We start from the raw sequence: 14,848 nt of genomic DNA, 5'->3' as shown, positions 1-14,848 counted from the left end.
GACAATCCCCACTATCAGTATATACTGGGCGATGAGTGGCTTGGGAGCAGCCCTGCAGAGGGAGGGGATGCTCCCCCTCTGCTGTGCTCTCATGCGGCTCTCACCTGGAGTCCTGTATCCAGCTCTGGGGCCCCCAGTACAAGAAAGACACGGACCTGCTCAAGCAGGTGCAGAGGAGGGCCACAAGAGCAATCCAAGGACTGGAACACCTCTCCTCTATGAAGGAAGACTGAGCAAGTTGGGCCTGCTCAGCCGGGAGATGAGACAGCTCAGAGGAGACCGTATTGTGGCCTTTCGATATCTAGAGAAGGCTTGTAAGAAAGAGGGTGAAAGACTTTTTACCAAGGCCTGTAGTAACAGGACAAGGGGAAAAGGTTTTAACCTGAGGAGCGTAGATTCCGGTTGGGTATAAGGGAGACATTTTTTAAGATGAAGCTGGTGAGACAATGGAACAGACTGGCCCCAGAATCTGGGAATGCCCATCACCGAAAGTGCTCCAGCTCAGGCTGGATGGGGCTTTGAGCACCCTGATCTACTCAAAGATCTCCCTGCCCACAGCAGGGTTGCTGCACTAGATGATCTTTTTAAGGTCCTTTCCAACCCAAACCATTCTATGATTCTGTGATTCTATGACTCTACTCTCTAGCTTCTGCACATCCATGGGAGTCAGAGATTGCACAGAGAAGTAGGACTTCAGATGCACCCCTGCGCTGGGCGTTTCCCACTGGTTGTTTCTGGACTCCTCCTGGGCAGGGCACAGGGTGTTTCCATCAGCCTCCCCATGCCCTGCGCAGGGACCCCCGGGGTGAGCTCTGGGTTTGAACTTCAAAAAAGTGGGTGCTGCAATGTCAGAGCCCTCCTTGGAACAAGCTCTTCATGCACAGGCCAGTGCTTGAGGCTGGGTATTACCTTGGATCGCAGGCATCATTCTTCTGACCTTGCCCCTGTGTGATAAAGCACCGAGCTTTATCCACTGAGCTCTTTTAATAGCCAAAATGCCAGTGACCCAGGAGGAGAGCATGTTTAGCACTGACAGTGTTTAAAGCAGCTCAAGTGACAGTGCCCTTTTCCTAGAACTAGATCAGTCACTCTCCAGGACTACCATCAGACTCCCCCTTTCTCAGAGTATCATCATTGTACAGGACTGCCTACCACCTCTAGTGCTCTCATAGACAGTACTGTGTTGATAGCTTTTGTTGTATGAATGTGTAAGTGTGCAAGATATTTGGGATGAGATGGGAGTGCTGGACTGAGGAAGCGTCAGAGTGCAGAGGATCTTGGACTGTATGCTGTCCGTGTGATTGTGTGTACAGTTGTGTTTGGGTGGAGGGGTGGGGGTTTTTGGAGTTGTAGGTAGTGAAAGGCTACAGGGACTTCCCCAGTTTCATGACCCAGTTGAGGACATTGCTTGACATATGTTGACACTTGGAACATGCATATTGGAGACAGAGGTTTAAACTTTTTAAGGCACATTAACACTTCTGTTTTGTATGATGGGACATAGGAGATATCACAGTGTATTTATTAAGTATGCGTGTGTTTAAGGCTGAAGATATTTTGTGGTCTAGGTTACTTTTGCATGTTTGTCTCTCAATCCTTAGAATTTTAATAAACTTTAAGAACTAGAAATAACTTTGACTATGACTAACTGCTTATTAATAAAAGTGCTAGTCATTAAATGTTACACATTAGATCAGCTCTGTAACAAAACCACTGAATCTTTCTTTTAAAATAAGAAATTTTTTTTTTAAAGCATTATACTTTTTGTTTTGTTTTGTTTTCAGGGATAATGTACCAGAAGTAATTTATTTGTTTAAAACTAAGTAATACTTTAATATCAGTTATGACTGGCTCAGCAACATTCCTCTAATATGCACATTCTGAATATTTCAATTTCTTCATAATACTAAGTGCATATTTGCTTTCATAGATTTATTTCTTTTTATAGCTAAAGTGTCACCTTTCACACTCTAGGCACTAGTTGCATGTCCAAACCTGAACTTGTATTCTGGCTTGCTGTCTCTAGGTTTCCCTCTGTATCTAGTGCTATTGCAGTTAATGTCCTGGCACACAATATGTGCCCGGTTTTCCCCTCTTCAGTATAGCATCTAATGAATTACTGAACGACATTTAGTAATGAATTGTCATTTATACAATTGTCTTTTCTAATGCTGTAAAGGCAGTGCCTAAATTCACAGGACCATGTGTGCAAGACACATGGTATTTTTCCTATTTTACGTCTGGAATAGTTGCAGTATGGAAATGCCAAAGAATGTCCTCTGGGTCAAAGATCAAGTTATCAGTAGACACAGTAGAGGAACCTATAAATTCTACATCCAAGTTCTTTAAGTGCTTTGACTAGTCAAGATTCCCTTATTAATAGCCCTGTCAGACTATTTAAAGGAAACGTATCCCCAGGAATGGTAAGATGTAAACCATTTCTAAATATATCCAGTCAAATCAAATGACAATTATGCTGTTACTTAAGTTTGCCAGACAACGTTTTGCCAAAGATGGTTTGCCAAAATAAATTTTCACTGAAGGAAAAAGAAACATCCAGAACATCTGCATATCAGAGTCTATAAAAGTCTCTTTGGAGTGCTGTGCCCAGTCTTGACAGAAAATTTCAAGGTAAGTGTATGGCTCCTGTGAACTTCTGGGCAAAGCATATAGCTTGTTATTCAATTTAACTTCCTATAAGTCTCGGATACACATTTCTATCAGGGACCGTCTCTATGATTTAGGTTGATGGTTAGAGTGCAAGGACTTCATGGACTTCAGGTTCTTTTCCAACATAAATAATTCTGTGATTCTATGACCAGTGATTTTATTCTAGGTTTGAAGGCAACTTTTTTTTTTTTTTTTTTTTTTTTTTTTTTAACAGCAGTGACTGACTTCCAGCCTCTGCCACCAGAATTAATATGAAAATTTACAGCTTTTAAGGAACAGGAAGAAATCCAACAGTTTAAGATTTCTAGAAAGCCAAGCAGGCAATAATGGCATTTCTATCAGTCATAATGCAAGATGTATTTTTCTAGCAAGTAAATTTTCCAGTGAAAATCCACTGTTTGCTATGAGACAAGGAAGTCTTTCAGACACTTTCACACAGCATATTTTAAAAAATCAGAGACTTATTTAATATGAAGTCTCTGTTATGGCAATATCCATATTCACCAGAGTTCACAAATTTGAAATAATACTGCTAAAGAGCACTACAATACTGCAACAATAAAGAACAGGTCTATACTTTGTTATATAGATAGATGTCAAAGGATTAATTTCAGTCAAGACTGGGAACTTTAAATCCAACTTTTGACTTGTTTATACCTACTTAGATATTTAAAGAGAACAAAGTGCAGGAGATTTCCTCTCTTCCACACAAAACTGTTGCCTCACTGACTCAACATGTCTTCTTTCCTACAGTCTTCTGTTGACTGTGACTCCTGTATAAGTGCAGACATGACTTCTCCAGATGCTGAGATGGCCGCCTTTGGGGAGGCGGCTCCTTACCTCCGAAAGTCAGAAAAGGAGAGAATTGAGGCCCAGAACAAGCCTTTTGATGCCAAGTCATCGGTCTTTGTGGTGCATCCTAAGGAATCCTTTGTGAAAGGAACAATCCAGAGCAGGGAGTCAGGGAAGGTCACTGTCAAGACTGAAGGTGGAGAGGTGAGTAAGAAACAAAGCTGAAGGACACCATTTGAATCCCACCCTCAGCTCTTAGATGACATATGGTCTGCCTCTGACAGACCCTGACTGTGAAGGAAGATCAGATCTTCTCCATGAACCCTCCCAAGTACGATAAAATCGAGGACATGGCCATGATGACCCACCTCCACGAACCCGCTGTGCTGTACAACCTCAAAGAGCGTTACGCAGCCTGGATGATCTACGTAAGTACCAGCAGCAAGTACCAGCAGCAGTCTTCCCCTGGGCAGCGAGGAGGAACTGCTCTGCCAGGGTAGGTGGAAGCCAATGTGCTGTCTCCCTTCCTCACAGACCTACTCGGGTCTCTTCTGCGTCACTGTCAACCCCTACAAGTGGCTGCCGGTGTACAACCCGGAGGTGGTGTTGGCCTACCGAGGCAAGAAGCGCCAGGAGGCCCCTCCACACATCTTCTCCATCTCTGACAATGCCTATCAGTTCATGCTGACTGGTGAGTTGTTTGGTGTTCTTTAAATTATTTGGCTGTGAACATTCTCAGAGAATAAAAAAAAATATTTTCATTGTAAAATAGTTCAATGGTGTTGGGAGAGTGGATGTCCTCTCATCATTGGAAATATTTTTTTTTTTGTTGGACACTGTCATTGAGTCCATATTTCTAACAATTAATGTTATAATTTATTGCCCAAGATATTTATGAGAATATGGTTTAATGCTGAATACATTGTCAGATTTTCCTTCAAAGAGAACTGGATAAACTTTTAATGTTCTGGCTTTTTCTTAGTTGAGAGGACTTTTCTTTGAATGATTTGCTTGGATTTGCTTCTTGACTGAATCACTAGGGTAGTGGTCTTTAAATATGATTGATTGTAAAGAAAAAGAAGATTCTACATTGAAGCCAATGCTTTCTATGGTGTTTTTATGAAAACTCAGGAAGCAGTCTTAATCAGACATTACAGTGAAAGATGCTTGGAAAGTTATTAGTTTCACACTTGTCTCAGAAGCATTTCCTTCTTTTCCATTCATTAAAAGAAAGGTAAGCAGTAAGAAAGAAGGTCAATGAATACATTTCTAGAATTGTTTAAATCTCCAGACTTTCAAGAAAGAGCAGATTAGTCAGAAAAATATTAAACAATGGTATATTTAAATTTGTTAACATAAAACTTTTCCCCGCTCCCCTCCAATTACTCTTATTAGTTCTGTAGTATTCAGAGAAGTAAGAAAGTTAATTGAAAGAGAATACTATGAAAATGAAACAGTAATAAATTGTTGTTTGCTTAGTGTGCCTTACCATGGCAGTATTTATGCAAGTCATCATACATTTACTCTTACTGTCACCTTCAAGATATGTTCAGGAACTTGGTGAACACAAATCCAAATCAGGTCCTAGTGTATAGTTACCTAATGGCTTAGTCTTTTCAGACTGAATGCAGATTATTGGAAAGCACCATCCTAGAGGCTTGGAAGAAATGTAAGCCAACTGGCAAAAAGCACTTTGTTGAAGGCCAATCCAGTTACACAGCCTATTGAGGTAGGTTATTAAACACATAAAGACTTTTGTCAAAACATAACTCTGGCTAGTCAACTGTGAAAACACAAAAAGGTATGCAAAACCAAAGGTTTGAGAACAACTTGCAGCACACATGAAAAAATGCTTCTTTCTTTTTCAAATACATGAGGAGCAGAAGGGCTTAAAGTGAGTCTGTACTGACACAGTCAAAATTTAAAAAGACAGCTTGGAAAATACAAGGTTGTACGAGAACACTGAATGAGATTTTGTTTACCTTAAAGTAGTGTGGGAAGTATTCATTTCTGGAGCTCCTCCTTATAGTGGGATTCATCAGAGGAACTTCTGATTGAAGTGTCCTTAAAAAAAGCAACAATAGAATAAACACTAGCAAATTTATAGGACAGAATTCAACCAGGCATTCCAATTGAACTCTACAGATCAAAATTCTCACTGAAAATTTATTGGAAAACAGTGAGTGTTACAGTAATTTTTTAAAGAGTTGTGAGGGAGTTTTAAGGAACAGCATACCATTAAACTTGATTTTTTTAAAAGCCAAACTGCCAGTAATTTCTAAAGACAATTAGGAACATATTAGAGGCATGTGAATATGTGACTTAACAAGAAAAAAAGATGCACTTTTTTTTTAAAGGGAAGCCTTAAAAAAACACTTTTTTTTTTTTTTTTTTTTTTTTTAAAACAAAGAAGAGCAGGTCAAGATAGCCTATCTGAATCTAGTAAAGATCTTCAGTACAGTTGTTAAAGCAGCTATTCTTAGCATAATTGTTTGTGCTTACATTCACAACCAGCTGTAGAACAGAGAAGGTTTGAAAATAACTGATTAAGAAAAAGGAAGACATATAAAAAGAGTTTTTTCAGTTTTCATAGTACAAAGATTTTATCAATGAAGTCACCCTGGGATATGTTCTGGGACCTCTGCTGCTCAATATTTATTTAAATGATCTGGAAATGATGACAAACTTTCTGTTTTGACTAAGTCCTTCATGCCAGTAAAGATGAAGTCTAACAGTGAAGAATTTCAGAGGGACTTTATGACATTAAATGATGAAATTATTATTCAGTGATGTAGCAACAAAGTTTGCAAAACTAGAATGTAAAACAATAGACAGAAAAAAACAAACAAACCAAACAAAACAACGAAAAGATGGGCTCTTTACTGACAACTACTGCTTTTGTTACAGATATCCTTTAATACAGCTTTAAAAATTTTGCCTCGGTGATCAAAAAATCTACAAAATAACCAGTTGAAATGTGGAGGTCACTGAGCAAGAAATAGTGACCAAAACAGAAAATCATTATATCCTGGTGGTTACCCAAGGAATTCTGCCCCTTATGTACTGTATGCATTTCTGACTTTCCTTTTTCGAAAAAGGATATACTAGAAATGGAACAGGTCAAGACAAGGATGAAAAGGTTTCCCAAAGTTATGACAGGATATCTGCTCAGGTAACTCTAGACAAATGATTTGTGTTACTTTATAAAACTCTGCATGGCACGGAGAAGAGTAGAAGAGGAAAGAACACATGAAAAACCAAGCTCAGCACCAACCACATTCTTTTCCTTCACACAGGATGTGGTTCAAAAACAAAGCAGACTGGATGGTAAAAGCAGAAGCCACACAAAAAAAACTGAGCCTAATTTAAAAAAGCAACCAGACGAAATCCTGGATAGCAAAATCATTCTAAGCTATTACACATAAAACCATCAAATCTACCTCTGGATGTATCAAAATTTCAATATTCGAGAGTATGGGAGAGTACATGGAAAAAGATTACTACATGCTTATCATGACATTGTGATTTTCTTTAGCAAACAATTAATTGGCCGCTGACAGAAAAACTGTCTATGGGGTCCTATGGACTGATCAGAAGTGGTTCTTCTTGTGTAATAAAGTTTATGGGAAGCACTTGTTCCAGTTCACATTAGTTTACATATGAATCAAAAACTCTATAAAAATACTCCTTAGTTGGGATTATTTTCTTAAAGAAAATAAGCAGCTGATATGAAGAGAATATGCAGAAAAAGACCATATATTACACCTGACATCCACCTCACTGTTGACATGTCACCTTCCCAGCTAAAGCTGGGAACTTTGAAAAAGGAATTTTGGGTGAAGCCAGACAGGTTTATGAAACAAATTAGCCTACTGCTAGAGAGTCTACTAAAAGTAACAAGTTTTATTTAGGATATTAATGATATATATAAATAATCTATTTGTTTCTGCCTCTTTCCACAGATCGTGAGAACCAGTCAATCCTGATCACGTATGTAGATCCCTTCTCGGGTCCCTGTGGGGCTGCCCGGTGCTGAGGGACCTCCCGCCTGACCACACGCTCTCTGCTTCTCTCTTTGGTTTCACAGCGGAGAATCCGGTGCTGGGAAGACTGTGAACACAAAGCGTGTCATCCAGTACTTTGCAACAATTGCAGCGAGTGGGGAGAAGAAGAAGGAGGAACAGTCAGGCAAAATGCAGGTGAGTCAGGAGGAACAGATTGAACATTTGCCATGTCATTGCCACGTCAGATAAACACTGTCATTGAAAAATTATCAGGCTGTAGAGAAAGTTTGAGGATCAAATCATTAGTTAATAGATACTGGCTTGAACCAAAGCTTTCCTCTGTTCCTGAGATGATTTTTGGAGAGGATAACCAGCAATAATGATCATTCTGCAGGGAACGCTTGAGGATCAAATCATCAGCGCTAACCCACTGCTGGAGGCCTTTGGAAATGCCAAGACCGTGAGGAACGACAACTCCTCCCGCTTTGTAAGTTGTTGCTTTGGACAAAAATGCCCCCTCCTTGTAACAGCAGGGATGATGGGCTAGTGGTGTTCTCACATGAGGAGATGGCAATGAAATGTACTGAGGCTGAAATGCTTCTTTTTCCCCTTAACAGGGCAAATTCATCAGAATCCACTTTGGGGCCACGGGCAAACTGGCTTCTGCCGACATTGAAACCTGTAAGACACTCTCCTGACCTGATCCCATTCTTTCCTAAATTCCCAGCTCCACGTGTGTTCCCGTGCCTAACTCTTTCTACCCGCCTTGCCAGATCTGCTGGAGAAGTCCAGAGTCACTTTCCAGCTCAAGGCAGAAAGAAGTTACCACATATTCTATCAGATCATGTCCAACAAGAAGCCAGAGCTAATTGGTAGGAAGGATCATGATGTCTTTTTGAGGATGATTGCTGAGCAACAGTTCCCTCTGTTACCTGGTTGGCAAAACTAAGCCTATGCCTTGCCTCTTCCTGCTTTCAGACATGCTCCTTATTACCACCAACCCTTTTGATTTCCACTACGTGAGCCAAGGTGAGGTCACTGTTCCCAGCATTGATGACCAGGAGGAGCTCATGGCTACAGATGTAAGTGACACAGCGAAAAGGTACCTAGTGTACATGTCTCAAAGGTGACGTAGGTGACCTACTAAGGACCCGGATTTTTTTTTTTTTTTTTTTTTTTTTTTTTTCCTGCAGAGTGCCATTGACATCCTGGGCTTCACTGCTGATGAAAAGACCGCCATCTACAAGCTGACGGGGGCTGTCATGCACTATGGGAACCTGAAGTTCAAGCAGAAACAACGAGAAGAGCAGGCAGAGCCCGATGGCACAGAAGGTCCTTAGCAAATGACTTTTTAACAAAGAAATCAGTTTTGGGAAATAATTTTTTTAGACAGGACAAAAGCTGTAGCTTCATCAAGTGAAAACTATAATGTTTCTTTTAGTGTCCATTAAGCTGCTAACCTGATTCTCCGGTTCCTGGCCTGTCTTACTGAATTCCTTCAGTCAGCTTTTTTTGGCCTATTTTCATACATCTTTCCAATTAGCATGCAGAAGGTCTTTACAAGTCTTTTTGCAGAGAAACTTCCCTAATTTCATACATAGGCTCTGGCATGTACATATTTGTCCTATTGGCAGTGCAGAGTGTGGCCTATTTAAATATAAGAGGTTTCTTACATCTTGACTAAGATGCCATGTTGTAATCTTCACGTGTTTTTAAAGTAGAGGTTATTAAAAGCATTGTTTCAGTTTATAAATTTAGTTAAAAATAACAAGGAAAGTTTTCCTACTGGTAACAACTTTGAAAAAACCCCCACCAATATTGTATTTCACAGGTTTCCTGCATTCAGTATTCTTGATGTGATAGTAGATTAAATGATTTGCAGTCAAGAATTTTGAACATTGGTGTAATTTCTGAGACACACACCCATTGATCAAATTCCAGTCCTTTTCCAATGATCATTTTTTTCTTTGTTTCTCTTGCCTTTCAGTTGCTGACAAGGCTGCCTACCTGATGGGTCTGAACTCAGCTGATCTGCTCAAAGCCCTGTGTTATCCTCGAGTCAAAGTTGGGAATGAATTTGTGACCAAAGGTCAAACTGTGGAGCAGGTAAAATAAATCGTTACTAGAAATACATGGCTATGAATCAGAATTTCTTTTAAGACAGTTAAAATTCCTTAATATTTATCTGTACAGTAACCTTTGTGCATCTCCCCTTGGTTTTAGGTGAACAATTCAGTGGGTGCTTTGGCAAAGGCTGTCTATGAGAGGATGTTCCTGTGGATGGTGGTTCGCATCAACCAGCAGCTGGATACCAAACAACCCAGACAGTACTTCATTGGTGTCCTGGACATTGCTGGTTTTGAGATCTTTGATGTAAGGAACAGGGATTTCACAACAGCTTCATGGAAGGAACAATGGATATTAAGAAAATTCTAAGACTTCTTTCATGAAGAATCAGATTTTTTATAAAAAATACAATTGTCAAGAGATCTCACAATTAAAGAAACTGACCTTTTCCATAGTTAGATCTCAACAAGAAAGAGACTAATACCACAGTGTGCAAAAATATTAGCTTACTTAAAACAAAAGAAAAAAGGAAGAAATCTGTGACAAAGCATCTGGGCCAAAGGTGTAGAAAATATGCATAGATATTAGAAATAATCATGCTCTTGGTGGGAATTATTGAAAGACATTAGAAAATGTTCATACTGTTGGTGAAAGAACCACAAAAGTTTCCATACCAGTGCATAGAAATATCTAGAACCACTCTCTTAAGAACAGAAAAATATTTGAGTAGCAAATTATGGCAATTTTCATGATCGGGGTGTTGGGAGAGGCAGAGTCTAGTGTGCTGTAGTTATTTACTAAATTTGCTTTAGAATTCAGAGATTCCAAAACACCCATATTATATGGAATGATAACAAGCAAACGAAAAATCTCTGTATTACAATGACTTAGAGGTCTTTCCTCTCTTCAGAATGTAAGTACAGTCCCACTGAAGGATTTCTGGAAGAAAAGGTAGGGAAGGGGCCTGATACATAAAAGATCAGAATAAGACAGGGAAAAGCGTGGTGGTGAAGACCGAACCTTGAAAACATTGAATCTTTTTTTTTACATTTGGGCAGTTCAACAGCTTTGAGCAGCTGTGCATCAACTTCACCAATGAGAAACTGCAACAGTTCTTCAACCACCACATGTTCGTGCTGGAGCAGGAGGAGTACAAGAAGGAGGGAATTGAATGGGAGTTCATTGACTTTGGGATGGACCTGGCTGCCTGCATTGAGCTCATTGAGAAGGTACCTGTTCTGTGCAAGCGTATGAAGTATTTTGAATTTCTCTGACGTTTCTGAGCCAGATTCAGCTCAGAAAGAACTCACAGCCAGGCATTCAGTGTCAGTTAAACAAGATATATTGCACCAAAATTGATTTTAGTCTGGGGAAGAGTACTTAGGAAATGCAAATCTGTGCCATCAATCTTGCTTTACCTGGTCTTCAAGCACGGGGAAAATAGCCCAGACTCCCACCAACAGACTTCTTAAACCCCCTCTGGAGTCAATCTCCTTTCCTTTTTCCTCTGAAGATACAAATCAGGATTCCAGGCAGAAATTTGGGAAATAAATATCATCTCGCCTGATTTCTCAGATCAAATGAGACTCTTCTAGATGTTTTCCCAATTATTTTTCTGTTTACCACTTCTCCCTTTAATTCTACTCAGCATTCTAATCTGAACAAGACAGACGTTCTTACTAGTCCTATGAACACAGGCTGCAGGACGTCAGTGGAAGGCAGAAACAGGCTCCCTGTCTGAGAACAACTCCCAACAAACTCAGGCCCTTACCCAGGCGGAGATGCTACCAGCAATACCCTGGTATCTTTGATGTTCATAGCACATGCTTCACATTGTTATAATTTTTCTCCATTACTTCTTGTGGTACCTTCCAGCCCATGGGCATCTTCTCCATCCTGGAAGAGGAGTGCATGTTCCCCAAGGCAACTGACACCTCTTTCAAGAACAAGCTCTACGACCAACATCTGGGCAAGTCCAACAACTTCCAGAAGCCCAAACCTGCCAAAGGCAAGGCTGAGGCCCACTTCTCCCTGGTGCACTATGCTGGCACAGTGGACTACAACATCTCTGGCTGGCTTGAGAAGAACAAGGACCCCCTGAATGAAACTGTCATTGGGTTGTACCAGAAATCATCACTGAAAACACTGGCCTTACTCTTTGCCTCCTATGGTGGAGCAGATGCAGGTCAGCTTTGTGAAAACTGTATTTTCGGTGTGGGACAATGTTGACCCAGAAATAAAGCAGTCAACATCTATAGTTGTTTTGTGTTCTGTAGGCTCCAATATGCAACATCCATATTTTAATATTTCTTTTCTTCCATTCACAGAGGCTGGTGGTGGTGGCAAAAAGGGTGGCAAGAAGAAGGGTTCTTCCTTCCAGACTGTATCAGCACTTTTCCGGGTAAGTATAGAGTTTATAATTTTTTTGAAAACGGAGAGGAATTTTATTATGAATCTGAAGTCTGTTTTAGTTTTGGACATAGGTCTTGTCATTCTTGAAAATCTTTCCCTTGCTCTTCCTGGAAATTACAGAACTACCTTGAACAACACAAAAAAATCTACTTCAGTCCTTGCATGTTCTTCTTTTCAATTAAGGAGTGAGAGTGATATTGTCAACCTCCTGGAACTCCCTAGACAATTGTCTAGGTCTTTTTTTTTTTTTTTTTTTTCCCATTAACTATTGGCATTGCACCCTATTTTTGCTGATTTCTTCCACCTGACTTAGTTTTGCCATTCCTTTTTTTGCATATTCTACAAAAATCTCCAAGGATGACGTTCACCTTCTTAGACTTGGAATGAATAACAAATCAGCTGAACTTCCACAAAATCTGTTCTGGAGATTTCAGAGATACTTACCATATCTGTTTTACAAATCTATAAGGATTTTCAGTATTGTTACACTGTAGATTTAAAAAGTAAAAATTTAGACATCAAAAGCAAAATAATTGCCTTGAGATTGTAAGATTGTAAGTCAATATTGTAATTTCTATGGGGAAAGAGAATGAACGTTAATAATTTTTGAGGTCAATTTTAGATTTCCATTTTTCTGAAGTGGAGATATTTAGGGAGATTGAATTACTATTAAAAAAGTAAATTTATATGGGCTATAGAAATATTCAATCTCAATTCAAAAAGGACTTATCTGCTAATTTAGATTCTACTCATGTGTAACCAAGACTACATATCATCCACTTAAAATGCTCAACTAAGTACCACAAGAAATACCAGGTGGAAGTAAAGCTGTGAGATAGCAGCTCTGTATTTGTATAAGAAGATCAAGGAAAGTAATACTAACTATTATTCTACAAAGGAATTTCAAAACCAAAAATCTGTGAGCCTCCAATTTCCAAGTTTCCCTCTGGGAGTTCTGCAAGGTGTTTTAGAGAAGACAGGTTTGCTCCTGAAACATTCAGTTTGATGTGTCCATTATTAAACTTCTAGTACTTACACTTGATAATATAAACTTCATTTCATGATCTCACAGGAGAATTTAAACAAGCTGATGGCTAACCTGAGAAGCACTCACCCCCATTTTGTACGATGCATCATCCCAAATGAAACAAAAACACCTGGTAAGGGGAGCCAATAGGATAAAAACTCAAGCTAAGAAGCTCTTCTCCAGAGTGTCAAACAACGGGGTAGTCCCTAACGGTGGTGTTTGTTAGGTGCTATGGAGCATGAGCTGGTGCTGCATCAGCTGCGGTGCAACGGTGTGCTGGAAGGGATCAGAATTTGCAGGAAAGGATTCCCCAGCAGAGTCCTGTATGCTGATTTCAAACAGAGGTAAGAGTGCTCCAGCTTTGTGCCCAAGCTGAAGAGCCTGTGTATCATATACTTGAAACTTTTACTTTAAATTGGTATTGAGCAGTAATATAGAAATGTTCCATCATCACTTCATGATATGACACTGTTGAGATCTGGATTCTCTTGATCTTAGAGTTAATAGTAAAAATACTCTCCATATCCTGTTCTGGAAGGATGAACTGTCTCCAGGAATGAGATCAGTTCAGTGAGACAGTCTGAGGAAGCTGTGAGCTTCATTCACAGTGGTTGTTGCAGTGATGGGGGTTTCTTCACGTCTTTTTTATTCTGCAGATACAGAGTTCTTAATGCAAGTGCTATCCCAGAGGGACAGTTCATGGACAGCAAGAAGGCCTCAGAAAAGCTCCTTGGGTCCATTGATGTGGATCACACCCAATATAGATTTGGTCACACCAAGGTAGAAATATGTTTTCTGTTAAAAGTTTGTCATGAAGAGGTAAGGGTGGGCTCCTTCATCAGTGGCAGAGAGCACAACACAATAACAGAGCTGGCAGGGTAGAAGCCTTAATCAGTAAGTGCACATCCCAACAGTACTCAATCAAGGCAAGTGGGGAAGACCCTGGAATGGTAATCAGGTTCAACCAAGAGCCCAGATCATCAGGAATGTTTGTGTCAAGAAGGAAGGTCTGAGGTGAAGCCATAAAGCCTTGGTTTTTAAGATTGCTCAGGATTAGATATAGATAGGCTAACAAGGCCCTAGCACTATTAATTAATTCCTGGACAGATCCACAGCAATGAGATTGGTCAAAAAGCAAGCCAGAGACTAAGTCTACAGGTCATGGTAGAGCTCACTGGGGTCCTATATCAGTCATAGGTGTGGCTGAGGCTGAGGTTGAGCTGGAAACCAGAACACATACCACACAGCTCTGACAGGGACAAAATGCTTAAACTCATAAGCCTGTGGGCAGATGGTTTGAGAGGGGGCCAAATGGAGCCTAGTCATGGCCATTAAGGTCTGTAAGGATCCTGAAATACTCTGTGCCTCTGTTCTGTACTACCTGACAATGACATGCTGTAACATTTCCTTTCCCAAGGTGTTCTTCAAAGCTGGACTGCTGGGGCTCCTGGAGGAGATGAGAGATGACAAGCTGGCAGAAATCATCACTCGCACACAAGCCAGATGCAGGGGCTTCCTGATGAGAGTGGAGTATCGGAGAATGGTGGAAAGGAGGTAGATGTTTCTCAAATTAAGTTTGTTCTCATGGTACTTGGCTAATGAAGTTTAAGTTCATCACAACAAAGCTATGCAATATAAATGTGAATTTTGTTTCAGGGAGTCCATCTTCTGTATCCAGTACAATGTCCGTGCATTCATGAACGTCAAGCACTGGCCCTGGATGAAGCTGTTCTTCAAGATCAAGCCCTTGCTGAAGAGTGCAGAATCTGAGAAGGAGATGGCCAACATGAAGGAGGAGTTTGAGAAAACCAAGGAAGAGCTTGCAAAGTCTGAGGCAAAGAGGAAGGAGCTGGAGGAGAAAATGGTGGCCCTGCTG

The 14,848-nt window shown here is 40.2% G+C and overlaps 1 protein-coding gene across 1 annotated transcript in view; it reads left to right on the top strand.

The window, feature by feature from the left end:
* The first annotated feature begins 3,459 nt into the window (after positions 1 to 3,459).
* LOC113486905 (myosin heavy chain, skeletal muscle, adult-like) overlaps positions 3,460 to 14,848 on the top strand; it is a 46,443-nt gene continuing 35,054 nt past the window's right edge. The window contains exons 1-19 of the mRNA XM_026861250.1: positions 3,460 to 3,666; positions 3,747 to 3,890; positions 3,997 to 4,153; positions 7,425 to 7,452; positions 7,550 to 7,661; positions 7,861 to 7,953; positions 8,084 to 8,147; positions 8,240 to 8,338; positions 8,445 to 8,548; positions 8,660 to 8,798; positions 9,454 to 9,572; positions 9,690 to 9,839; positions 10,592 to 10,762; positions 11,409 to 11,718; positions 11,861 to 11,934; positions 13,018 to 13,105; positions 13,199 to 13,316; positions 13,629 to 13,752; positions 14,390 to 14,526. Coding sequence (XP_026717051.1) covers positions 3,460 to 3,666; positions 3,747 to 3,890; positions 3,997 to 4,153; positions 7,425 to 7,452; positions 7,550 to 7,661; positions 7,861 to 7,953; positions 8,084 to 8,147; positions 8,240 to 8,338; positions 8,445 to 8,548; positions 8,660 to 8,798; positions 9,454 to 9,572; positions 9,690 to 9,839; positions 10,592 to 10,762; positions 11,409 to 11,718; positions 11,861 to 11,934; positions 13,018 to 13,105; positions 13,199 to 13,316; positions 13,629 to 13,752; positions 14,390 to 14,526 — 2,438 coding nt within the window. The remainder of the gene's footprint in view (positions 3,667 to 3,746; positions 3,891 to 3,996; positions 4,154 to 7,424; positions 7,453 to 7,549; positions 7,662 to 7,860; positions 7,954 to 8,083; positions 8,148 to 8,239; positions 8,339 to 8,444; positions 8,549 to 8,659; positions 8,799 to 9,453; positions 9,573 to 9,689; positions 9,840 to 10,591; positions 10,763 to 11,408; positions 11,719 to 11,860; positions 11,935 to 13,017; positions 13,106 to 13,198; positions 13,317 to 13,628; positions 13,753 to 14,389; positions 14,527 to 14,848) is intronic.

Source organism: Athene cunicularia (assembly GCF_003259725.1).
Source record: "Athene cunicularia isolate RWA chromosome 18 unlocalized genomic scaffold, athCun1 chr18_part1, whole genome shotgun sequence".
Lineage (NCBI taxonomy): Eukaryota > Metazoa > Chordata > Aves > Strigiformes > Strigidae > Athene > Athene cunicularia.
Note: the sequence above shows the minus strand (reverse complement) of the source record. Positions and strands in the feature narration are given on the sequence as shown.